The sequence below is a fragment of the Antechinus flavipes genome, chromosome 3, assembly GCF_016432865.1.
Source record: "Antechinus flavipes isolate AdamAnt ecotype Samford, QLD, Australia chromosome 3, AdamAnt_v2, whole genome shotgun sequence".
Lineage (NCBI taxonomy): Eukaryota > Metazoa > Chordata > Mammalia > Dasyuromorphia > Dasyuridae > Antechinus > Antechinus flavipes.
The window spans coordinates 273,789,872-273,817,023 of record NC_067400.1 but is presented as its reverse complement, the minus strand read 5'-3'; the positions used below and the strand labels follow the sequence as shown (position 1 = coordinate 273,817,023).

The window sequence follows — 27,152 nt, the reverse complement described above, 5'->3', positions numbered from 1 at the left end:
GGTAGACCTATTTAAGAAAAATCACTTTAGAAGATAAATGGAGGATGGATTGGAGTGGAAAGAAATTAAACCAAGATACTAATTTGAAGGCTAGGAGGCTATTGTAATAGTTCTAGCAAGAGATAATGAGAATCTTCATGAGTATGGTGGCTATGAGTGAAGAAAAGAGGATTTATAGGAGATACAAGAAGGTAGAAAAGACAAGATTTGGCAACAAATTGTTTTAAATGGAATGAGTGGAAGGAGCTGAGGATAAAAATAAAGGATATGAGTTTATATTTTAGGGTGGGTGGGTGGGGGGATGCATTGTTGTCTTTCAATCATGTCCCATTCTTTCTTGTCCTTAAATTCTGTGTCCTCCTGCAGTTTTGGCAGAACATTGGGCCAGGAAAGAGAGTACAGGTTGTTAAGGATCACAAGTTTTTTAGACCATCTATAAATATTAATTTTATTGTTTATTGCATTGTTACCATATTAGTTTTTATTATTATTATTATTATTGTATTGCATTATTTTAGACATGTCTGACTCTGGGGTTTTCTTGGCAGGAATATTATAGTGTTTGTCATTTGCTTCTCCAGTTCATTTTACAAATGAGGAAACTGAGACAAACAGGATTGAACGACTTGCCCAGAATCACATAGCTAGGAAATGCTGAGGCCAGAGTTCAACTTAAGAAGAGGAGTCTTCTTGACTGGAGGCCTGATACTCTGCATAACTCAGCTGTCCTAACTAGGGAGAGAAGAGTAACATAAAACACTTGGATGAATATAAAATGAGATTCTTTTGTGCTTCTATTATTTTGAAAAGCATAGTAAAGAATCTGGGGACTCACATGTGCAAAAATGTTTATAGCAACTCTTTTTGAAGTGGCATAGAACTGGAAATTGAGTGGATACTAGTCACTTGGGGAATAGCTGAATAAGTTATGGTATATAAATGTAATGGAATTTCATTGTTCTATAAGAAATAATGAACAGGCTGATTTCAGAAAAGCCTGGAAAGACACATGAACTGATGCAAAGTGAAGTGAGCATAACTAAAAGAACATTATTCAAAATAGCAAAATTATGGGATAATCAACTGTGATGGACTTGGCTTTTCTCAGTAATGCAGTGATCTAAAGGAGTTGGGATGAGAAAGAACTATGAAGACTGAATGTGGATAGAAACATAGTATTTTCACGGTTTAAACAAAATTTTTTTTTCTTTCTCACTTTTTCCTATTTAGTCTGGTTTTTTTCCAACTACATGACAAATGGAAATATGTTTAAAAGAATCATACATATTTATCCTATTTCAGATTGCTTGCTGTCTTGGGGAAAGGGGAGATAAAGGAAGGAGGAAGAAAAATTTGAAACACAAAGTCTTGCAAAAATGAATGCTGAAAACTCTTTACTTGTATTTGGAAAAATAAAATACTATTAAAATTTTTAAAAAAGAAATTGGGGGTGGGTTGGGGATTGTTAAGCATTAATAAATGTCAGGCCCTATGCTGAGCATTTCAAGACTATTAGCTCATTTGATCTTCACATCTATTATGATCTCCATTTTACAATTGAGGAAACTATAAGGCAAACAGAGATCAAATAACATTTCCAGTGTCATCTAGGCCTTATTTGAATAAACATTTATTAAGTACTAAGATTCAAGTTTTCTTAAGAGAAGAATCAGAGAGGGAAACCTAGGAACTAAGAACACTTCCAGACAGTTTTTCAGTCAATAAAAAAATTTTTTCTCAGTTTGGGGTGGAGCCTAATTAATTTTTTAAAATAAGGTTTTATTGATACTTTTTTATTTCTATATCAAAGACATTTAGAATACATACTCTCCAGATTGAACCTTTTGATAAGAAAAAATACTTGGCAAAATCTACCAGTGTATATGATATTCTACTTTAATAGTTCCCAACCTCTCTCGTCCAAGGAGGATTAAAATATGTTTGATTATCTGTTCTCTGGGACCTTCCTTTTTTTTTTTTTTTTTTTTTTTCTTTTTCTTGGTGAAAGGGCTTATCTTTGAGCAAACCTCGTGTTCTGAAAACACTGACATATCCTCTGTCTCTGAGAAGACAGCTAAACTAAGTGTGCGAAGCGGTGAGAGCTCAAATAAGATTATATAGAAAACCGCAAAATAGAATATTTAAATGAGCTTTTATTTAAAAAAAATTTTTTTTAAATGATTAAAGGTCACAGGTGTGCTGTGAGGATGCCCACGGTGTCCACTCGCCTTTTCCTAGTTCAGAGTTCACAGAATTGATTTAAGGGAAAGGGGAAAGGCACCCCAGGAAGTTTCTGCTCCAAGCACCAGCGCAATTTCTCACAGGAGGACGTGCCCAGGTTAGCGGTGAGAACGACTCGTTCTGCTCTTTGCAAGCAGAGTTGCGGATGCGTGTAGTCCCGGGAACAGCGGATGCCTCGGGATAGGGGTGGGAGGTGAGTTCCTATCCCCGAGGCCATATTCTCGCTAGGCCAAACGACCACCCACCACTCCACCCGGGAAACACTCTCCGATCCTCTAACATTGACATCCACACCCCACTAGCAGCTCTGGGCGCTTTCCCCGTTCCCTCCTCCCCCACTCCTCCGCAAAATCGCCTCGCTCCCATGACGTCTTACTGGAACGCCGGAGCTTTCCCTAATCTCCGCCCCTCCCCCTCACGCCCCGTCACGGGATTGGCCAGCTTCTCTGACAGCGCCCCCAGTCACGCCTTCGGCTGAACGAATTCGGGGCGGTGAGAGGCGGGGACAAAGTGGAGTGCCATTGGGAGCCAGAGACTGGAGGGAGGGGGCGGGAAAGGGAGCAGCCTGGCACTCCGGAGGGGAGGCGGAGAAAGGACCCGAGGGGCCGCGGGGTGGGAGTGGGCCTAGTGGATAAAGGGGGCGGTCCTGACTGCGGCCCAGGATTCCGCCAGCAGCGGGAGAGATTGAGAGCTCCTAACTGGTTTCGCCGCGGCTTCTGCCAGTCCCTCGCCGGCCGCCACCTCCTCTCGCGTTCCACTTCCCCCTCCTTTCGCCCGCCACCCCCCCGTCGCCCGGGAGACGCGCCGCGAGCGCCGGCCGAGTTGGAGCCGGCTTCATGGCAGACGTGAACGATGAATTCTTGGGGCCGTTGGTGGGGGCCGTTGATCAGGGCACCAGCTCCACGCGCTTTCTGGTGAGCCCCGGGATTGGGAGATGACATTAGGAGGATGCCCGAGCCCAGGGCGGAGAGGAGATGGGAGGTGGGGGTGAGATGGCCTCCGAGGCGGGGAGCAGACAGGGATGGTGACAGGGACGCGGGGGAGGGAGCAGGGGCAGCTGGCCTCCGGCTCCCCGTCGGCTTCCTCCAACCCACCCTTGGGTCCGAGCTTCGGACAGCGCCAGGTTGCAGAAGGAAAAGGCTACCCTTGGGGAAGGAGGACTTGAATCCTTGGGACTCTCGTTGCCCCCAACCCCGAACCTCTTAATCCCGTACCCTGTCAACTCCCTCTCCATCTCCTCCCCCTGCACCCGCCTCTGATTCCTTCCTGCACGGGCATGACTTCTATCAGGACACCCTTCCCGCCTGGGCACGCTCAAATGCGAAAGGGGCCTTGTGAAATAGGACTTTCTCACCTTCCCACTATGCTGCATTGCTGGCTCTAGGAAATACAGAATTACGGGAAACCGAGAGAGTGGGAAGAGTGTATGAATGTGTGGAAGCGGGGGAGGGAATCTCGTAGGTGGCTTGCAGAGGAACTTTGCGCGGATCCCGAGTTTCTTCACTGCCTGGGCCACAATGTATGACCTGCAGGTTGTCCTGCAAGAGGACTTTGCATGAAGGAAATTTGGCCTCTTGGTCTCTGGATGTCCTTGGGATGGGGTGAAAGCTGTGTCATAACTACTAGCCTAACACGGTGCTCCCCTAAGAGCAGTAGAATCATTATTGCACTGTCATCCTTAACTTTAAGAAAAAATGCCAAGACAGAATAAAATATTAATTTGGTCAGTGGCTATTACTGTGCTTTATTTATTTCTGATTTTATTGTTTAAAAAAATGTTACATTAGTTTTGATTTTAGGAACAGATGATTTCCTTCTCTTTATCAAGGAAGCACAATGCAAAATAAATAGCAATAAGTGTTTTAAGTAGCGTTTATTACATTATTATGGTCCTACCCACCGTTATTTGAGATTAACCTGAGTTTCATACAGTAAGGAAACATGCCTTAAAATCGAGCTAGTATCAATGTTATTAAGTTTATTAAACAAATGGGTTTGTGAAATTGCCAACTGCTTTCAGTGGTGATTATTTAACAGCAAATTCAAGTGTAGATAATGAATATCTTTTTTTACTCTCCTCCCCATTCACTATTTCTGCCTCTGCCACAGGTGATTTTTTCAATTGATAAATAATAGCAAAAAAATTTTGCATAGTACTTTTTGCTACATTACTGGAATTTGCAGTTAGCCTCATGTCTTAATTTCTAGTATGATCCTAATAGAGAATTTCAATTGACTTTTGTTGAAGCTGTCAGTAGATAACTATACTGCTTTTCAAATCACTTCAATGTCTTTTGGGTAATCTAATCTTTGGGTAAAATAGGCTTAATTTTCATTTTAAAATATACAAATACAATCCTAATTCATACTTAATTAAAATGTAACTTTCTAGTCAGATGTATATTGAATTGAAATTATTGGTCAAAACCTGATGGTTTATCTTCTCCAATAAATGATTACTAAGTTCATGTTAATCAGACATAGCATTTCAGGCTATTGATGCTGGAGGAATTAACTGTGTAACATAAATTCTGATTCATCATTTCTATTCTTAACTAATTTTTCTCATGTTTATCATTTTGCTAGAAGAAAAATTGAATCACTTTCTGCATTCAACTGATGGTTTCTCAAAAAATAACTCTCCTTTTTGAGTAAATCTATACAAGAAAAGATAGTTAATCATTCTAATTCTTTTCAGCTAACTTATTGAATAGAAGATGGAGTTTTTAGGTATATCAAAAAGACTTGTCTACTAATAAATACATATAGTTTTCAAAGAGGAAGGTGGATTCTAACGTTCAAATATTCCTATCTTAGTTATAAAATGCCAACTTGTATAATGCTTTGCAGTCTTGTAATCACAATTTTTTTGATAAAATTAAATGAAAAGTACAAGCTCTGTTAGAGTAATTGGTGAGTAGGTGAGAATGATACTTAGAAGTATGTGCCCTAAACAAGATCCTGCTAGTACAGTTTCAAAGTTCTATATGTTGAATTAATTTGAGTCATGAGCTAATTCCCAGAAGTTATTGCATTCAATATTTTGATGCAATCATGACTCAAAAGTATAATTGTTAATCTCCTCCCCTGTTAAACATGAAATGAGTAATAACAATCATGTATAAAGAAGCTTTTAAATTTTAGGTAGTTGTCAAAGAAAGATCTTATTTGTTGGATTCGGTTAAGAACTTTTTACATTGAAGACTTGAGCTTTTACAATGAAGACTGAAAATAAGTTGGTAACTTTTTAAGATAGGTTAATTTTTCTTATGAGTCAAATGAATTTCACATGTAGGCAAAGTTGTATTTTTATATTGCCTTAGGAAATCTTGTTATGCTTTCTAGATATGTTAAAAGTGAATTACTAAAGAGAAATATTATAATTTACAATTTCAGAAAGTTCTTATCTTCAATTTATTATTCTATTAAGGATTAATGTTGAATCACCAGTGCAAATGGTTTTTGTCCTGAGAAGGATTTATAACCTTTGTATGGATGAAGAGTTAGCATTGGCATGCATTTATTTGGTGTGCAAACAATAAAACTTCTTCCAAAAGGATTTAGTGAAATAGGTTTTAGGGAGGGGACCATTTTGTTGTCATTGGGAGCTGTGGGTTCAGTATACATACATAGGTCATTGTTTTAACAACTTCCTCAATTCAGTTTGGTCACTTGATTGTTGGAGTTTTTTTCTTTTTTCTTCTTCTTTTGTTATTTACTAAGTTCTTCAACTAAATTACTTATCTTGGGGGTAGATTTTTGTGCTCTAAAACTCTTAGTATGTTCTACCTAACTGCAGAGCCTCTTCATCAGGTTGGCTTCAGGGTGAGATTTTTTTTTTTTTCTTTTTGTTTATTTGTTTTTTAGTCATAGCTATTCTTGAAGACTTAAGTCATAAGATGGATTTTCTTCATTGTTAAAGGAAATAAACTAAATTACATATGCTTGTGATATTGATATAAATATTATCTGTGTTGCATTTTGCTGAAAAATATTAATCAATTTTGTTATAATTGAAGCTTTAAAAAACATTTGGGTCTGTGTGGAGTCATTTGTTTTTGACATTTTATGTTTTTGTAATAATTTTTTAACTATTCTATAGAGAAAAGTTGTCTAGAAATTTTTCTAGTTGCTAGTTTGTATAATGGTACTTTTAAAATTTTAGTCTTCATTTCTGTATTTGAATAACTATTCTTTCCTTCCATTTTTGGTAAAGATTCTATTTTATTAATCCTCTCCAGAATTGGAGCTTTTGTGCATAGTATGATGAAAGCTTCATTAAGAAAAAATAAAATTCCTTCACCATCTCATTCTATAGTATTTGTTGTTATAAAGAGTATGAGCTGTAGACTAAGATAGTATCCTTAGAATTATAAAAGGCTGTAGTTACAGAATATCTAGACTAGGATCAACATATTAGCATGGAGGCTAGTTCATCATACTCATCATGAGTAGCACATTGTCCCAACCAATATCTCTTTTCTATAGTAAGATATTGGAAAGGTGCATTTGGCCTTTTTTTTTTTTTTATTTTTTTTTTTTTTTATTTTTAAGAAAGTGTGTGTGTGTGTGTGTGTGTGTGTGTATGTGTGTATTACAATAGAGGGATGTTTACTTAGAGACTGGGGCAGAGAAGAGTATTTTGCCAAATTTGACAGGAAGCAAAACCTGCTTTACAATTTTGACTAGATAATCTGTTTAATAGATGTGGTTTACTGTAAGAGAAGAAATACTAGCTTAGGAGTCAGGCTATCTAGAACTGGAGCCTTGGCCCTGCCACTTAATAGCTTTATGAATTTGGGTGAAATTTCATTTTTCTTTCCTCATCAGAAAAATATCAATAATATAATATGCCTTATCATTTCTGAAGTTCAAATAGGATGCTGTATATAAATTATAAAGAGCAGTATAAATATGAATTATATTTATTGGATCTTTAGCATGAAAAAAGCTCTTCCTAACTAGAATCCAAACTCTTCTACAGGATAATTTTTTTTTTTTTAAGTCTTTTTTCCAGTAACTATGGGAGAACTAAAGCAGGGGTTGAAAAGGCATGAATGTATTGTAATGGAGAGATTATGTACATTGATGAAGTACTGGAGAGGTAGGTAGAGTGGCAAGATCACTAAATGAGGACAAAGGTTCAGATCTCAGCTCTAAACTAATTACCAGCTATTTAATTTTCCTCATAAGTAGAATCATAAAGTTGAATCAGATGATCTAAGGTCCCTTCGAGCTCCAAATTTTATTCTGATTACTTTTGATAAATTAGTGAATAAAGCTACGGTCTCCTATGCTCTTTAAGAATTATTTCATTAGACTTAATGAAATAAGCATCTCAAAGCTTGTAGATGTGTATATTTTTTCCCTTTTTTCCCTTTTCAAACCCTGAACCTGTTTTTCCTGTTCACTTTCAGTTCTAAACTTTAAGTTTGATACAAGTATTTAGGTTTGAAGGTCATTGTTTCAGCATTTAAAGCAATAATAATTTCTATGATAGAGCGGAAAGAGAGTGCTGGATTTGGATTTAGAGAATCTGTTCAAATCTTGGCTCTGGTTAAACTTTGAGACCCTGGCATAAATGCTTATTTTATTTCCTCATGTATAAATGAGAGGGTTGGACTAGTTGCTCACTGAAGTCCATTAGGCTCTAGGCTTATGATCTTAAGGAAAATGGCATAATGAAAAGAATACTGACATTACAATTAAATCTCTTTGGGTTTTAGTTTACTTGCAGTGTTTTATAAATTATAAGTCACCATGTAAATATGTGGGCTGCTTAAGTTGTGAAGCGGATAGAGCACTGGGTCTGGAATCAGGAGAACCCAAGTTAAAATCTGGTCTCACAAACTACTTACTAGCTATGTGACCCTGGACAAGTCATTTAATTCTGTTTGCCTTAATTTCCTCATCTGTAAAATGAACTTGAGAAATGACATACCACTTTTATATCTTTGCCAAGGAAACACCAAAATGTAGTCACTGAGAGTCAGACATAACTGAGCAGTAACAATAATAAAATATAAATGAATTATAAAGCCTATATATTGAAACAGCAATACTTTACATAAAATTTTATATTTAGAAATGATAATATTTATATGCAAATAAAACACCAATTTACAGCAGTGACATTGATACTGCTTATTACCTTAGCTGATCCCTGTTAAGCATTGGGTTAGCCTGGTATATATTGTCACCCATATTTAGTTTCTACCTTGATTTAGTTTAAAAGTTTTATATGTCTACATATACATATATATTGATTAACACAAATTATTTAAATCTGTTCAAATTAATTTCTTTAAAGAAAATCAAGGCTAGAGGCAAAGAATTGTTCAAGTAAAAAAAAAAAAAGAAGGGTTGGAATTTGTAATTTCTTGTAATAGGAAAGTGTTAGCAAAGTTTCCCCTCCCCCTGTTCCCCCCCCCCCCCCAAGGGTGAGGAAGGAGGTTAAAACTGGTTTAAATCACAACTTTTGAATTATTTGTAGATTTAACTAACGCTATCCCTGATTCCCCTCTTCAAATCTTTTTGATCAAATAATAATAATAATAATAAATGCCTGTGTTCATTAATATCAACATTATATTCCATGTCATCTTTAAACTTGTCCAGACTAACATCAAGTTAAGTACTTTATCATTTATATCTGGTAGATCATCTAGTACAACTCTCCCCGTTGCATACAATTGAGGGAACTAAGGCGCCAAGATATCAAGTACACATCCAAAAAGTAGCAAAGCTGATCTTTGCACCCTAGTTCTTTTAATTACATTCCTCCCCCCCATTTAACAAAAGGCTACACTGCTTCCTTAATATTCAGTGTACAATTATTCTTAATACCGATTTAGAAAATAGTTTGGTTAATCTCAAAATTAATTTTAAGAGTGGATAGACTATTAAAGGCATGTAAGTGATAAAATTGATAGAGCTCTAGGCCTGGAATCAGGATAGATGGATTCAAATCCAGCTTCAGGAATTTAGCTTTGTGACCCTGGATAATTAACCTCAGCCTGAATTTCCTCAATTTAAAATGAAACTAATGGCACTTGACTTCCAATGTTGTAAAGATCAAATGAGATAATTGTAAAGCACTTAGCACCATATCTAGTACATAGTATATACTGAATAAGTACTCATTTCCTTCTATGGATTTAGACTTCAGACTTCAGAGACCTGAATTCAAAAGCCAACTCTTTGAATTTGGATTCAGAAGGTTAATTCTGACATAGTTAATGGTGAAGATGGCCCTTGACAAATTCAGGTTCTCCATCTTTGAAGATAATAAAATGGAGATAATACTTGTGTCTTTTTCCTCTCAAAGCTATTAAGCTGAAAGTAAGTGGCTTTGTACTCTTAAATTATCCAATTCCAAAATGATCCATAGTTTCATCATTGCCCTCTAGCTTATATGCATTGCAACCCCTTTGGATTTAGTATTAGATACTGAATAAGAGCTAGATAGTAGAATGGCTATGCCTGGAAACCATATCCTGGCCAGTCTAGTGATGAATTTCTGAAAACTTGCTGATCTCTTGGACAATTATTAGACTTGTAATGAACATTTTCAGCTTGATGGCACCTTCCAGAGATAATACTCTGCTCATCTACACAGAGTCATCTCCATATCTATAATAAAGGATTTAAGCTACGAGGTATACTTTAGTAGATTTATAAACCTGAAAGGTGCTATACATATGTCAGTAGTGATATTATTTCCAGAATTTTAGCCAATCAGGCTAGTATGAACTCTTTAAATCTGTTCTCAGTCTATAGTTAAATGCCTGTCAGGTATGAAACAATATGTAAAACAAGTCCATATTTAGATTAATCTCTATTAAAAGTCTTTTTGTATCATGAGCATTGTACTTTAAGCAGTCTGATAAAATGGAAAAAGTGCTGAACCTCAGAATCAATCAAAGAGAGATCTGAGTTTGAATTCTGCCTTTTATATTTACTTGTCATTCAATTTTTATTTGTTTGAGTTATAGAGAAATTTGATTATGTAGTTAACTTTTTTATTGTTCCTTCAAATTTTCATGAGTTTTTATTGTAAAAAATTTTTTTTTCAGTGACCAAGTTTAGGGAAATTAATCCTTACATATACAGCTATATACTGGTTTATTTTAAGAGTTATTGAAAAATAAGCTTGTTACCATTCCTTTATCCCAACTGGGCAGAATTTGTTGGAATATGATTTCTATTGTTAGAGTTTTTTAGGACCCAGAGATACCTCCATGTCATGATGAGGCTTTGGAGTAGGATCTCCAATAGATGTGATGATGTTTACATGACTGTGACTGAGAGAATTAGTTATAGTCTTGAAGTAGTTAATACTACAGGCAATTTTAATAACAATAGGGAAAAAATGCACAATTAGCATGGGAATGAGGCGAGATGTTACTGAGGCCAGTTTGATCTGGGAAAAAAATCAGATTGTTTATGTTGTAAACCTGTGAAATAACAAGCAGACTCAAGTGCTACCTTAATAGAACTAGAGGGAGCCCTCCAATCTATGAAAAGGAGAGAAAAGAATGAATAAAAAGTCATGGAAAGGTTATGATAGGTATTTTTGTTACAATTACCAAAATTGACAATATCACACATACACAACATATCTAGGTTTCTAGAAATTAACTTTGTGTGTCAAATGTATTTACAGTTTTCTGACTTAAAGTTTGTTTTGTTTTGTTTTCTGAGTGTCCCTTTAGTGATTTAATGTTTTCTATTTTCTGTAATTTAGCCACATAATCGAAATAAAGTAGGTAAGAATAGGTTTAGAAAGTTAGTCCCAGTTTATACTATAAAATCTACTAGTGAAAATTTCTAGTTCTAAAAAAGAGGAACTTGAAGTATCCCAAATGCCCCTTAAATCCTAAAATCTAAGTAATGGCAAAAATAGCAAACCACACCCCCTCCCTAGGCTGATAGCCTGGAAATGAGATTTTGTTCTGTAAAGAATCTACCCTTGAGCCTTTGGCATCACTGACCTAATGGAAGTTTTGCAAAATATCAATCTTTCTTATAGATCAGATGATATTTGCCTTTTGACTCTAGGCTTTTCACCTTTGCTGACTTATAAACTTCCCTGATACTGAAACTCCAGTTTGAAGCATCTTGCCTCTTGGGCCTTTCCTGATTCTTGTAAGCTTTGATTCTGAGTCAGAGATCAAATCCTGATTGACTTTCTAATGTTTTTGCTGCCATATCTAGATTTAAGCAGCTCTTTTCTACTTTTCCTTTTATATCTTGTTTAGAAATACTCTATAATGAAAACCTGCGTTTTTCCTTTTTATGCAAGCAAAAGTAGATTTTTTTCCCCCTGTCCAATCCCAGACCATCAATCCCATACCCAGGGGAATTTAGCTGAAATTCCCTAGCCTTGGCTGGCTTATAGTCCTCTCAAAAGTAGGTTTTCATGTTCTAATTGCTTTCACCACTATTCTAAATTTCATGCTAATTTTGAGGTTTGTTTATTTCAGTTTTCTGGATCAAAATGCATTCTTTAAAATTCTACATCCATTTGGGAAGTTTCCTAATCAAATATTATTCATATTACATTATCATTTAGCTAACTTAAGGGATAAATGTGGAAATAAAAATGGATAAATATGTCATGTCAGGCTTCTGATTAAATGAAAACTCAGAAAAATCTTAACTACCTAAGTGAATCATTTCCAAAGTTTACCTTGTCAGTCAACATACATTTATTAAGCATTTGCTCTGTCATGCATATACTAATCTCTTTCCTCATCAACTCAATGCTCAAATAATACTTCTGAGCAACTGACAGTTATATGAAAATATCCTCCCTCTGATTAGTGAATAGTTCTTGAGCAAAAGCAATCCCCAAGCATGACTATATAAAACCAGTACATTATGCAAATTCTCAAAACTTTATCACTCACAATTTGTTTTTATTCCTGCCTCTTTTGCTTAACTTTGACTTTCATTACTGAATTCTTGTCTTCAACTGCTAATTATGTACAAATGGAAAGCTTTTAGGGTCTGTTGGTTAGACAGTACACAGAATACTGAATGTTAAAAAGATTGTTTCTTCTCCTTTTACTATGGATTGGAAAAAATCAGGACCTTTTTTTATCCAATGTAAATATTGTGAAAGTACTTTTTATCCCCTTTTCCAACTTGTGTCTTATTTCGAAAAATGTATTATACTATAACTTGCTTTCCTCTTAGATCTTTCCTAAAGGAAGTCTTTGAAAAGCAGTGTTCTCTAATAATAGAGGAAATTGCCTTATTTGAAGTTACCTACTCTCTAAGAATATTCAGGTAATTTTTTCTGATATGGGTATAATCAGCTTATTTTGAGTCAGTAAGTTTATGAGGAGAGAAAAACTATTGCTTTAAAAATTCAAATACTGTGTATGATGAAAGATAGATCCTTTTTAATATTAATAACCCAAATGCCACATAGACACATAGTTTGTATATATACATGTATAAATATGTAAATGTAGAATATATAATGTATAACATAAATATGTATAAATATATACATATGTATGTCTATACGAAGTTACCAGTTCTATTTTTATTTTCATAACATCCCTATTTATTCAAAGAACATTTTTTTTTGTTGGGTCCCATGTCGCTCTTTTTAGAATACAGAAATAGGCCTTCATTTAAGATTTCCTCCAAGTCAAGCATATAGTGAATATTCTTGAACTCTTCAGTTGAATAGTTTGATTTCAAATTTTTTGTCTTGGAAAATCCAGTGTCATTGATCTGTTACTAGAGTAATCAAAAAAGTCAAAGATATGCACATTTTAATGACTTTAGATGTAGTTTGAAGATTGTTTTCCAAAATGACTAGATCATTTTGCAGCTCTAAAAACTATTTCTGAGCTTGTCTTGCTATATAGCTGTTCTTCTATTCTAACAATAGTCACTTTCACTTTTTGTCATCTTTTCCAATTTGATAGGATTGAGATTTGTTTTTATTTTGTATTTCTCTTACTGTTTAGTGATTAAAACATTTGTTTTCATATGATTGTTGATAACTTGCTTATTATCTTTTGAAAATTGTTTGTTCATATCCATTAACCATTTATCTTTTAGAGGATTGTTATTAAGCATATATTTGAACCAGTTCCTTTTATTAGACCTTTGTTAGAAACTTGCTACAGCGTCCCCCCCTCCCCACCCGAGTTAACTTTTCTTTCTTTTTGACTGCATGCTTTTGTTTGTGCAAATAATGATTGAAATTACCCATTTTGTTTTCTGTTTGAAATCTTCCCTTTTCTGTAGTAAAAGATATCACTTTCCTTAGTCTTCTATTTGTTTAGATATCTAGGTTCTATTTAGAACTTATTATTATATATAGTGTGATATGATATGCTGATTAAAATCTAATTTATGAGAAATTTCCAATTTCCCCTGTAGTTTTTTTTTTTTAAATGAATGAATTTTTACTTAAATGAATAGTTGGATTCTTTGGGTTTATTGGATACTCTGGTATTGTTTCCTTCTAAAAATCTCATTTACAGAATCTATTTTGTTGATTAATTCTGTTTTTTAAATTAGTACAAAATAATTTTGATAATTACTGCTTTAGTATGGTTAAATATCTAGTCCTATTAGGTTCTCTTTCTCTTCAGATTTTTTTTTTTTTTTTCCTTCAGTTGAATTTTGTTAAATTCCGTGATTTTCCAAACTTGGTAGATTGCTATGACTCTGAATAAGTACATTTAAGTAGTGATGTTATTTTTATTACATAAGTATTGACCAATTGTAGACTGCTAATGTCTCAAATTTTTTTAGGGCTCACTTTGTTTCTGGAGAGTTTTGTAAATGTATTTATGTAATTTCAGTGCTTGTCTCAGTAGCTGGACTTGTATTTAAAAAAAATAAATTCTGTAGTTCTTTTAAGTGGAAGTTCCATTTCAGTCTCTTTGCTGATTTTTGTGGATAATATTTTAAATGTTGAAGTCAGTAATAATTTCAATTAGTTTTTAGTTGAATTCTTGAGTAGACCATCATATCTGCTAAATAAGTGATAATTTTCTTTTTTGTCTGTTTTTATTGTCCTAATATTCTTTGATTGCTAGCTTTTCTAGAATTTGATAAACTAATAATGATGCCCTTGATTTTATTGGAAGGATTTCTTAGCACTTTTTCATTACAGATAATGTTATTGGTTCAAGATATTAAGGAGAGATCTTTTAAATGTTATAAATTGAAATTGGGGTTGAGGATACTTAAAGGCCTTTTATGTATCTTTTGAAATAATCATGATTTTTATTACTTTGTGTTACATTCATAATCTTTATAATATTGAACCAATCCTACATTTATTATACAAATTCAACTTGATAGTAGCGTAAAAATCTTTTCATTATGTTGTGGTTATTTCTGATTCTGTTGCTGTTAATGAGTTTTATTTATGTTTATGCAAAATTTTATCTAATGGTTTTCTTTTCTCTTTTGTTATGAATTCTCCTTTAATATGGGCATTTTGCTTTTCTTTATAAAAATCAGATTAATTATCTTTTTTTTTCTCCAAAATATCCTAATTTTATTCATAAATTCAGTAGGCTTTTTTTCTTTTTCTTTTTGTTTCTACTCTCCTCACCTTTGATTTTTTTAAAATTTCTAAGCTAAGGAATCCAGAAAATAAGGACAATGAGGGAGAAAATTCAGGCAAAGGGGCTAGCTAGTGAAAATATAGTGGGAATGTCTTTTAGGAGGAAGCATAGCAAAGAGACCCAGTGTTACTACATCTCAAGTATGTGGAGAAGAGAATAAAGTATAAGAAAGGAAAGGTAAGCATGAGCTAAATTATGAAGAGCTTTAAAAGATCAGACTAAAATTTTATATTTGATCTTAGAAGTAATAGGAGCCAATGGAACTTGTTGAATATGGGGAGAGGAAAGTGACATGTTCAGACCTTTGTTTAAAAAAAAAAAAATCAGTTTATAGGTGAATGGAAGATGAACTGGAGTGAGGAGAAAGACATGAGGTAGAAAGACCAACCAGCAAATTAATAATCCAGATGTAAGATGATGAACCTGAGAAATTTCATTCTAGAAATCACATGTATAACATATGTGTTAAAAGTGACTTTACAATAGCATGAACTATCTTGGAGTTATGTTTATATACTTTGTGAGTTATCCTCGAAGATGTGAACTATTTAAATGAAATATTTTAAATTTTTGTATCTTAACATTAATGTGGTAGTCTTTTTTTTTTTTTTTTTTTTTTTTTTTTTTTTAAATATCTCTGAGGTAAAAATTAACTATTACCTCATCTAAAAGAGCTGTGTAAAGTTTGTGATTTTTTTGGGAAAGAGAAAGTTATGATCTGTATTGTTAGGGGAAAATATCACTGAATTTTAATAAAACACAAAAACCCAAGTAATTATAAAAACTATAGTTATGAATATGATGAATGAAGAAAAGAGGACTCTTAAAATTTTAGGGTTCCAGACCAGTGTCATGAGGTGTCCCCCCAAAATTTGCAGGGGCCAGATAGATGGCGCAGCAGATAGAGACCAGTCCTGAATTCAAGAGGACCTGAGTTCAAATGTGGTCTCAGACACTTAATACTAACTAGCAAGTGACCCTGGGCAAGTCAACCCCAATTGCCTCAGCAAAAAAAAAAAAAAAAAAAATTGTAGCCATAGACCTATCTCTAAATCAAGAAGCAAAAGTTTATTATAATTGTAATGCCAATTAAAGTGGGCTTAGTTTCAAAAGAAGTTAGCAAGAAGATTTATTGGAAAACATTAGAGACCAGGTGCTTCATGTTACTGACATACTAATTTTATGGATTAAGAAGTGGAGCTGAGGAGTAGTCTCTGAGGTGGAGTTGGGGAATGGTGGTGTATATACTTCTTTGTCTCAGAAACTTTGCTGTCACTGACTAACAGATTGTTATCTGACATCCAGCAATGGTAGAGCCTAGTAAAGTCTAGACAAAGGGAGGTATGTGAAGATGCTGACGGTAGTATTCAAGGGGTGCTCAGTCTCAGAATTGGGTAACTGGTGGTATTCAGATTGAACAAGGCTGGAGCCTAGGAGAGACAAAGGTTGAATAACAGTTGGTATGGAAACATGAGTAATAATACCCTTGATAGTAGAGGCTTTCCACTCCTGTAAAAGACTTGGGAGAGTACTTTAAGTGCTCGATTCCAGAACAGTACATATGAAATAAGACATTTATGAGAAAACATGTCTGTACGACAGAACATAGTACAAACATGTTATTTCCACATTAGTAACAAACTTGAATAAAATTAACTTTTTCATTGATATAACACAAGTTTCTAACCAAGAGATTGTTGGGTAGTGCTTTTCAAATGCAATTATATGTAAAAGTGCTTTTCACTTAAAGCTTTCTAATTATTAGGTTGGGGTGGAGATAGTATTGCTGTTGTTTTTACTATTCGAGAATAGACTAGACCAAAGACTTTGTATTCTGAGTCAGTTTAGAAAATAGCTAAGAATGAGACCTCTAGGAAAGTAGAGCCACAACTGTATCTGCACTATCATTTGCTATTGTATCATTTTCACATAGTAGCAATATCTTAAATATAAGGAAACTAAAGTGCCCACAAAAGTTAAGAAAATTGATTTGGGCATGTAGAATAATTAAGCCAAGATTTGAAACAATATCCTTTGATATCCACAGTGAATGTCTACTGCCAATACATTATAGTTTTCTCCTAAAATTTTTTTATATGCAGACTGATTCATTTGTTTTCAGTGTCTACATATTAATTAAATTTGACCCTTTTTTGGATAGTTCTTTTTAAGATAACTTTACCTTCATTTATTTTTATAATAGCTTTTTATTTTTCAGAATATATGCAAAGATAGTTTTCAACATTCACCCTTGCAAAACCATGTGTTCCATATTTTTCCATCTCACTTCTTCCCCACCCTTCTCTCCTAGATTGCAAATAATCCAATATAAGATAAATATATGCAAATCTTCTAAACATTTCTATATCATGCTGTACAAGAAAAATCGGATCAAAAAGGAAAAAAAAAAGTGAGAGAAAAAAAAGCAAGAACAAAAAAAGGTGAAAATATTATGTTGTGATCCATATTCAATCCCCATTGTCCTCCCTCTGGATTTAGATGGCTTTCCATAGCAAATCTATTGGAATTGGCTTGAATCACTTCATTGCTGAACAAAGCCAAGTCCTTCATAGCGGATCATCACATAATCTTGCTGTTGTTGTGTACAATATTCTTTTGGTTCTACCCACTTCACTTAGCATCAGTTCATGTAAGTCTCTCAAGGCCTTTCTGAAACTATTCCTGCTGATCATTTTTTATAGAACAATAATATCCATTATATTCATATATCATAACTTATTCAGCCAACCCCCAACTGATGTGCATCCACTCAGTTTCCAGTTCCTTGCCACTAAAAAGGGCTGCTACAAACATTTTTACATATGTAGGTTCTTTTCCCCTTTTTATGATTTCTAGGATGTAGACATAGTAGAGACACTGCTGGATTAAAGGGTATGCACAGTTTGATAACCCTTTAGGCATAATTGAATGCCCTTTGATATTGTGAAAAATGGAAGTTTAGTACTAAAATCTGTTATCTCGTCAATCCCCCTCCAGTGGAAAAGATTGTTATGTATTTAATTTATATATATGTGTGTGTGTGTGTGTTTGTGTTTATGAATATATAGCATCTGTATATATGTGTTTATGTGTATATGTATATACATGTGCATATCTATTTACATATACATGTGACATTAAATGAAATTGAACTCTAGTAGGGAGAAAGGGAAAGGAAAAAAAAACCCTTCTTTCACATTCCTATTCTTAATTTTGGTCCATTTTAAATGGTTCTGATCAGTTATTTCTGATGCCAGAAAAAGATGTTTTAAAGACTTGGCTATATTTAACTTGATATATTTCCCTCTTCACCTCTTCTTTAACAACAAAAGGATCTCAGAATAGTATGGTTTCATAGAACCATAGATTTAGAACCAAAGAATTTTAACAGTTCATTTGGTTTGTGATTAACTTCATATTTCAGTATTAACATTTTTTTGCCTAATTTTTCAATGTTTTTCAGGTTTTCAATTCAAAAACAGCTGAACTACTTAGTCATCATCAAGTGGAACTAAAACAGCAGTTCCCTAAAGAAGGGTATGTATTTAATGGTCATGAAGTTTGACTTTTTACAATCATTTTTGCATATTGACTATATTATATTATATTATATTTATTTTTTGTCATGTGTATTTATAACCACAGTATTAGGAGGCTTGAACTCCCAGACAGACCCATTTGTTAGTTATCCATGTTTGTTCAATAGAAGAATTTGATAATCAGAAATGTTAGATAATATTTGTTAAAGGACATTGAAAAGTACAAAAAATATACTAATCATAAATATAGGCTTATTATTTCTAAATACTGTAAAATTATGTTCAAGCTACAGAGTCAGAATCCTTTTTCATTAATGTACTTGTAACATTGAATTCTGAATAAGATTTTCATTCTCTCATAGATATTTTAACTAGATACATGTCTTTAGGCAAGAAACATTATTTTCAGAAGTTTTTATTTTGTATTTCCTATAACCTGTAAAACAAAACTGGTCAAATTAGGTATTCAACAAATATTTTTATGAGTGCATAAAAGTGGGGTTTTCATTTTGAGTTGAACAGGTCATAGTAATTCAACTTTAGTTCCACAAATATTGATGAAAAGCTTATTTCAAGGGATTCAAAGTCCTAGATGGAATAGATACAAAGACAATTCCTTTTTAAAAATACCTTTTATTCTGCTGGGGAGGGGTGGGAGGATTATACATATGTAAATAAATATAAAATAAATTGAAAAGTGAGAGAACAATAATAACTGGGGGAAATCATGAAGAAGGTGGTAGTTGAGCTGAATTTGAAGGAAGGAAAGAATTCTGAGATAGTGATGAGGAGAGAGCATCCTAAGTATAGGAAGGAACATAATGTATGTGATATGTGAATGCTGAACTTGAACAACTAGTAGTCCAGTTTGACTGGAAGATAGAATGCATGAAAAACGTTTATGTAAAATATATGAGAAAAGGTAAATTGGATCCAGATTCTGAAGGCCAAATTTGTACTTCATCTCTGAGATCACAGAAAGCAACTGAAAATAATAAGTATCAGTAAAGATTTGAACTCATGTGACATGATCCTAAAGCAACTTCCTTTCAGGCTTTTGAGGTAGATAGTGCATTCATTATTCCCATTTCATAAATGAAGTAACATAGATGTAGTTTAGAGAAGTTAAACTTGCATTCTTAACTGGAAGGGATCTTAAAAACCAGTTAATCTAGCTTGTAGCCAACCAAGAATCTCTTGTAAAACTTTTCTAACAAGCAAGTGTCCATCTAGCCTTTGCTTGAAAAATTCTAGCAAGGGGAAACTTAATGCTTCCTGGGGTGACCCATTCTACTTTTTTCCCCCTGTGGGACTAAATAGAATGATACTACTCTTCCACAAGATAGTCTTTAAAATATTAAAGTAGATATCATTTCTGTTTAATTTGGCAGTTCTCAGAGATCACTTTTTAGGGCTTTACACGATGAAAACTATTTTCTTCATAACACTAATTTCTTAATATGGCAAATTTTGAGAGATATAATCCACAAAAACAAACATTCTTTAGGGTTTTCAGTGGACTCAAACCAAAAAGTTTAAAAACTGTCACTTTAATTGATCCTGGTACAACATCTCTTGTTATTTCACATTTAATAAGTTATTCATCCATACTTTCATTAAATTTATTCTTCAGGAACTTTCCCCTTCAATTACTCTTTATCTCTGTAACCTCTCATTATCACTGACTCCTTTCTTACTTTCTAAAAACACTTCTAGATATTGTACATCCTTAGGTGATCTTCATTTGACCCTGACATTCTTTCATTCTATTATCATGTATTTTTCTATCCTCAAATAGTCAAACTTCTAACAAGTCATCTGTATTTTTTGTCTCATCTACTTCCTATCCCACTTCTTAATTCTTTGCAATTCTTCCAACCTCTATATTACCAATAATTATCTCTTGGTAATCTAAAGACCTTTTCTCTTTTTGATTCCTTTGTGACATTTAATGTCATTGACCATATTCTCCTTCTGGATGTTCTTCCTTTCCTGAATTTTGCTGTGATACTTTTCGCTTTTGTTTTTCTTCCTTGCTGCATTATTATTTTTTCTCAGTCTACTGCATTTCCTACCCCTTAGCATGGACAAATACTGGGATTCTATCCTAAGCTTTCTTCCTTTTTCTGTCTGCTGTTTTTTATTTTGAGAATCTCATCAGCTCCCATGGTTTTAATTATTATCTCTAATTACCAAATCTACAAATTCAGATTTTATCTGCCTTTTCATCTCCACTTGAACATTTGAGACATTTCTAAGTTATTATACCAACATAATTCATTATCCACTTTTAAACTTCCCTATTTTTATACTATTCTTCCAAATATTCAGGCCCAAAACTTTGGAGTTACCCTTGATTCTTTACTGTGGCTTGCCTCTTATTCAGTCAGTTGCAAAGTTTGATTCTACCTCTTTTTTCCCCCCTTTCCTATTTTTCTCTATTTACAGGGGCAACCCAACTAATTCAGAGCCTCATTATTTCTCATTTTACTATCTACCTCTCCTATGAATCTTTAAATCATCTTCTAAAAGGACAGTTTGTGTACTCCTCTTCTATCCACTCTTCAAGATCATTAATATCGAACTGGCAGGTTTCAATTTTTGTTTTTGTTATGTGTTTTTTTGGTTTAAAAATTAAGTCTTTGTATAAAAATAGGTAGTACAATTATAGTTATCTCCATTTTACAGAAAAGGAAACAAAAGCTTAGGAAGGTTTACTGAATAGCTCAAGGTCATATACAAATAGTGTCAAACTTTAGATCTTTCCTGATTCCAGGTCTAGCAATGATATTTTCCTTTTCTAAGTTCAATAGATTCTATTAATTGAGGGCTCCTGAAGAGGGAATAAGAGGATAAATTGTTAAGTTTATATTTAAGAATCAATTGATTTAGCAAAAATATCCTTTTGAGCACCATGCTTATATAGTAAATGTATTTTGAATATAGTGTCAAATGTAAACATTTTTATGATTTTTAAACATTGGGAAATAAGTTTTTGCAGATCACTAGTATACAATTCAACTTATATCCTACCTCTCTATATGTTCTTGTAACAACAGGTTTCCATTTTAGTGAGATTTGATAACAGGCAATTTTGCTATCCTTTTGGGTTTGTTAAATTGTAAAGGGAAGAAAGATGAAATAGAAGACAAGAAATTTTGCCTTAAATTGAATTAAAAACTAAAAATAGTTGATTCTTTTTTAAAATATAGTTTACTCCACCTAGAAAAAAAAATACATTAGCTTTTCTGCATTATGCTTGTGACATCATTCTATATATTTCCTTATACTGAGAGTTCTTTCAATGAGAACGTTCCTACTGAGAGGTTTTCCTTGAATATATGTTATTTTTAAATTGGATTTTTTTTTTTAAGCAATCTACATATTTCTTGCTTATCAGTGTAAAGCAGAATTTCTGTCTCCTCATGAATCACATTTTAAGTCTACTTAGAAATAACAAAATCATCATTTAAAATCTATTGAATTCTCACAGAGTTTATTGTCTTTGGGGCAAGGAATTTCTTTTATCAGATTAATAAATTAGGTTTCAAAATTTATATATACACACATATATCTATAATATATATATTTTTTTGCTTTGGAATTAGAAATGTACTTGTAGAGAAAAAGCAGTATTTCTGTTTAATTTCTTTAGTTGGTTTGATGGATTTTGTCTTGATCACAAACTCAAAGTCAAAGAAACTGCTTTGACACAGACTATAGGTCTTAAGATGACTATAAGTCCTATGTTTACCAACTAGATATTGGGGAGGATCTAGAGGTGACATACAGGGATGTATTCATGATATACTCATAAACTTAATTGGCATTATTGACGTTTTCTCTTATCACTTTTTAAAATTTAGACAATTAAACAATAAATCAAGTCTTGATTTATAATAACTGCCAATTTCTGAGATTTAAATGCTTCAATTGAAATTAACACTTGATCAGTTAAAATTGTTTCCAGCACACTTCGGATCAAGTGACTATGTAACCTCGCTTAATATTGTGAGAACTGATGGATTTTATATATCAGTTTTAGTCTTAAAAGTTATTGACGCATTGTTACCTTATATTCAATCAGTTTTGCAACGATTTTTAAATTAAAAAAAAAAAAAGCTGTTTCAACTACAATTTTTCAATCTATTAACTTAGTATTATTTATAACACATTCCAGATAAATAATTAGATGTGTTTTTATGTTCAAAGATGGGTGGAACAAGATCCTGATGAGATTCTGCAATCTGTCTATGAATGTATAGAAAGAACTTGTGAGAAACTTACGGAGTTGAATATTGACATTTCTGCTATCAAAGGTATTCTTTTGGGGAGTTTGGAAATGAGTCTTACTCATCAAAATTATTTCAGTTTAATGTGTTTACATTTCATCAGTTATAGTAATAAGGAAACTAAAAGTTTTCTATAGTGGTAAAGTGAATTCACATCACTTGCAAAAGCTTTATTAAAAATAAATTTAAATTGACCATGGTAATTTATTTGTATGGCCATTTGCACAGTTTCCTCCCTTCCTTCCTCCCTTCCTCCCTTCCTTCCTCCCTTCCTCCCTTCCTTCCTTCCTTCCTCTCTTCCTTCCTTCCTCTCTCCCTTCCTTCCTTCCTTCCTCCCTTTCTTCCTTCCTCCCTTCCTCCCTTCCTCCCTTCCTCCCTTCCTCCCTTCCTCCCTTCCTCCCTTCTTTCCTCCCTTCCTTCCTTCCTTTCTTTCTCCTTCCTTCCTCCCTTCCTCCCTTCCTCCCTTCCTTCCTCCCTTCCTCCCTTCCTTCCTCTCTTCCTTCTTTCCTCTCTCCCTTCCTTCCTCCCTTCCTCCCTTCCTCCCTTTCTCCCTTCCTCCCTTCCTCCCTTCCTCCTTCCTCCCTTCTTTCTTCCCTTCTTTCCTCCCTTCCTTCCTTCCTCCTTCCCTCCCTCCCTCCCTCTCTCTCTCTCTCTCTCTCTCTCTCTGTTTTCCTCTCTGGCTTCCTCTCTCTCTTCCTCTCTTTGTTCTCCTTTTCTAGAATTAACCTCTTTCACTTTTATTTTGTGTTGAAACATTTAATTAGTTTATTGATATGAAAGGGACTTCTTTCTCAAGATATAAACGTGAAAAAATGCCTATGATTGATATAAGAACCACTGAACTTGGAGTTTGAGTAATAGCTCAAAAACTTGCTATTGTAGGTAATGATTAAGCCGCTTCAGCTTTGGAATTTTTTTTCCCCCACTTTAAAAGCAGCATACTATTAAATGCTCCCTTCCACAGTTTACTGTTTTGGAAAAATCATTTTATGAACTCTGTCTTGTTCTAGGAATACTAATTATTAATGATACATGATCATAATCATGATACATTTGTTCATTAAACAGCCATTTAATAAGTACTTAAAATATTTATAATACTTTTTCATGTTAGTAAAAGATATAGATAATTAAGATTAGAACCTTATGTAATTTTTAATTACCATTCTTAGTTTAATGTGACACTTCTATCTTAATTAAAATGTTGCTTTAAAAAAAATGATTTTAAAACCATGCTGTCAGTCCCTTAGGCCATTTCTGCATCTAAATACTTGCTGTTTTTTTCAACTACAATTACAATCTCTATCTTAGATAGGTGGGAAATCTTTTTTCTGCCAAGGATAATTTGAATATTTATAATATTAATTGCAGGACATACAAAATTATTAAATGATCTTGGGCTTTATATGCCAGGAAACATTTTTGGGATCAGTCATTTCCTGATTTAAAATTCTTCTGTCTTTGACTCTTCCTTTTAACAAAAGAGTTAAGTAAAATGAACCAACAAAGTAACCATACATGTGCAGTAAATGTAATATTTTTCATCTATCATTCTCTTGGTATTAAAAAAGAATTTTTAATTATGAAATTGACAAATATCAACAAGCATGGACAGAAAGACTATATACAAGGTCATGAATTTCCTCTATTCACAGCTTTTTTTGTTGGTATGTTCCAAACTTATTATAGATCTAACAGTGTTTAGAATTCCTTACCATAATATGTAATATTTTTGTGCTAGTACCATACTTCATTTTTGGAAAATTCTTTATTGGATGTGGAAATGATAGAAATGGTATAGCAGTGTGTTATTTTTCATTTTCCCTTTTTTTACCTTCAGTTAAAGTATGCCATTCCTTTTTAATTCCTATGAAATCATTTAATCAACTAACATCTATTAATTGCTACTTATTTACTAGGTCCTATATACAAAGACAAGAAATAAAACTCCCTACTCTCAAGGAGCTTACATTCTATTGCTGATTGGAGATAGTTCCTATAATGTGAGTCAATAATGTGGAAGTTATAGATCACTGAAACTCACATGATTCCTCCTCTGTTTCCAAGTGCCCAGGCCTTGTGAGGCCTCTGGAAGGTAGCTTATATAGTCAAATTCAAATCCTGGCCTATATTTGAAAAGTATGTTTTTGATACAATGATACCAATGTCATCAACTTTTGGATCAAGTCTCCTAATTATAGATCCAGCACTCGATGACTATGATACCATATGTTTGTTTGTTTGTTTTTCTCCTGAGGCAATTGGCTCAAGACTTGCCTAGGATCATACAGCTAATAAGTATTAAGAGTCTAAGGCTAGATTTGAATTCAGGGCTGGTGCTCTATCCACAGTGCCATCTAGCTGCCCTTCCATAATACCATACTTTTAACCAAGTTTTCTACACTTATTGTATATATTTGAATCCCCCAATTCCTTCCCACTATTTAATACAGTTTTATATTTTTAAACAGCTAGCTGTGCAGGTAGTATATCAAGAAAATCCTGTGAAAGATTGGCACCTTAGAAAAGGGGAAAGGGAGTTGGAGCCAAAGAAAAAATCTTTGGTAGGTTCAATATGTGATCAATTCCAGTCACTGCCATCCAGAGTAAATGGTGATAGAAAAACCATCAAATAGTAAAATGACAGATTAACAGATTTACCCAAGAACATATATGTAAACGCAGAAATCAAGATTTGGCCTCACATCCCCCGAATTTAAATCTGCTATTCTTTCCATTATACCATATTCATTTTGGTTACAATATAAAATCATAACCTTGGATCATCACTAGTCTATTTTCAGAAGCCACTAGAGAGAACTATATACATGACAGATATTCAAAAAATATTTTAGTAATTTTATAAAGTGATTGTGATCTCTAATTATGCCTGAAATTAGGATTGTTATACTTAACTGCCAATTTTCTGCTTTTTTTCCTCACTATCTTCTGTTTAATTTTGTACAAGCTATTGGCGTGAGCAATCAGAGAGAAACTACTGTAGTTTGGGACAAATATACTGGAGAACCTCTCTACAATGCTGTTGGTAAGGTACTATGTATATTGTTTTAGTTACATGTATGTATATTTATAAGGTAGATATTTATCTGTAACATGTATTGTTGAAAAGTGATAATCCTATTCATCTTGCAATTCTTTTAAAGAAAAAATTCATTATCTTTATTAAAATCATTTAAACTTCATTCTCATAGTTCCCTTTTCTCCAGTTTTAACACTTTAAACAGTTATAATTTAAATCAGTTAGTAAAAATTGCAAAAGAAAAATGCATCAAAATTTTGGTATGAGAAGTTTTCATATAACATACTTTATGTAAAAGTTGTGGGGTCACAACTTTTCATAATACAGCTATTCTATAATAGCATTGTTAAACATTAAAATCACTTTTTACCATGTCATCATAGTTTAATATAATAAGCCTGTTCTTCAATCTTCCTCAGAAATACTACTAGCTCCATGACCCACTCTGCTCAGTGTTTTCGGTATATTAACTGCCTTTTTGGTTTCAGAAAGGATTAGGCATGACATTTCTGTATTCATCAAGATAGAACTTCCGAGCTGGTTTTGGTTTGTGGTATTTTAAGTATATCTCAGTTCTTTATTTAGTTTTAGATTTTTTTTGGGAGGGGAGTGGGAAACCAGAATACAGTAAGGGACAGGAGATTTATGCTTTTCCTTTTTGCTATAGGAAAGAAAACAAAATATAAAAAATCCTTCTAGCTTCTTAAACCAATGTGTAATACTGAGCTAATACAGACCTAGGCTTGTTAAGCAAGAGTTAAGATGGCTAAATAACTGGTTTGTATTTGTTTTGTTGTAATCCTATTTATTGTAATTATCAATGTCCTTGGAAACTTTGATATTAGCTAGTCAATGCTCCTGTAGATAACCACTATAGTTTGCTAGGTGGGAAAATTGTTCTTAGACTGTAGCAGCTAATAATATTTATATTTTTAAAGTAATATCACAGTATGATTTTCCCAACCTATCATTAGCAATAATATATTTGTGGAGAAAATGGGGGACATTAGAAGAATACATATGATGTACAATTTGCACTATTTCTACTTTAGAATTAGTTTAGTGAGGGACATACTTAAGTATAGTTCAGATGATAATGCTGTTAGTATATGAAATGAACCAAAGTGGTAAGTACTTTTTAGCATTGTAAAATTGCTATGAATGTTTGCATAAATATACTTTTAAAAAACGAATAGTAACAAATGGTCATACAAGAATTTGTTCTCTTGTTAAATTGATAAATAGTATTCTTAAGAATAAATTCTTAATTCTTAAGAGCTAAACTAACTTCTTAAAGAAACTTTCATTTTATTTGGAACCTTATATTAAAAAATTAAGCAATAGTTAAGCACTGATCTGGATTACTAAAAATACTAGAAGTTAAAAGTATGGAAGAAATCAATATGGAGCAAATAGAATTTGTCTTTGGACA

The 27,152-nt window shown here is 33.3% G+C and overlaps 1 protein-coding gene across 13 annotated transcripts in view; it reads left to right on the top strand.

Moving 5' to 3' along the window:
• The first annotated feature begins 2,695 nt into the window (after positions 1–2,695).
• Positions 2,696–27,152, top strand: part of GK (glycerol kinase) — a 74,435-nt gene continuing 49,978 nt past the window's right edge. For 3 of the 13 annotated variants that reach the window (XM_051985054.1, XM_051985056.1, XM_051985053.1), the window contains exons 1-4: positions 2,696–3,155; positions 18,313–18,386; positions 22,601–22,707; positions 25,649–25,726. In XM_051985054.1, the coding sequence (XP_051841014.1) occupies positions 3,078–3,155; positions 18,313–18,386; positions 22,601–22,707; positions 25,649–25,726 (337 nt within the window). In that variant the 5' untranslated portion in view covers positions 2,696–3,077. The remainder of the gene's footprint in view (positions 3,156–18,312; positions 18,387–22,600; positions 22,708–25,648; positions 25,727–27,152) is intronic. The other 10 variants (XM_051985059.1, XM_051985058.1, XM_051985065.1 and 7 more) reach the window with 7 other exon arrangements.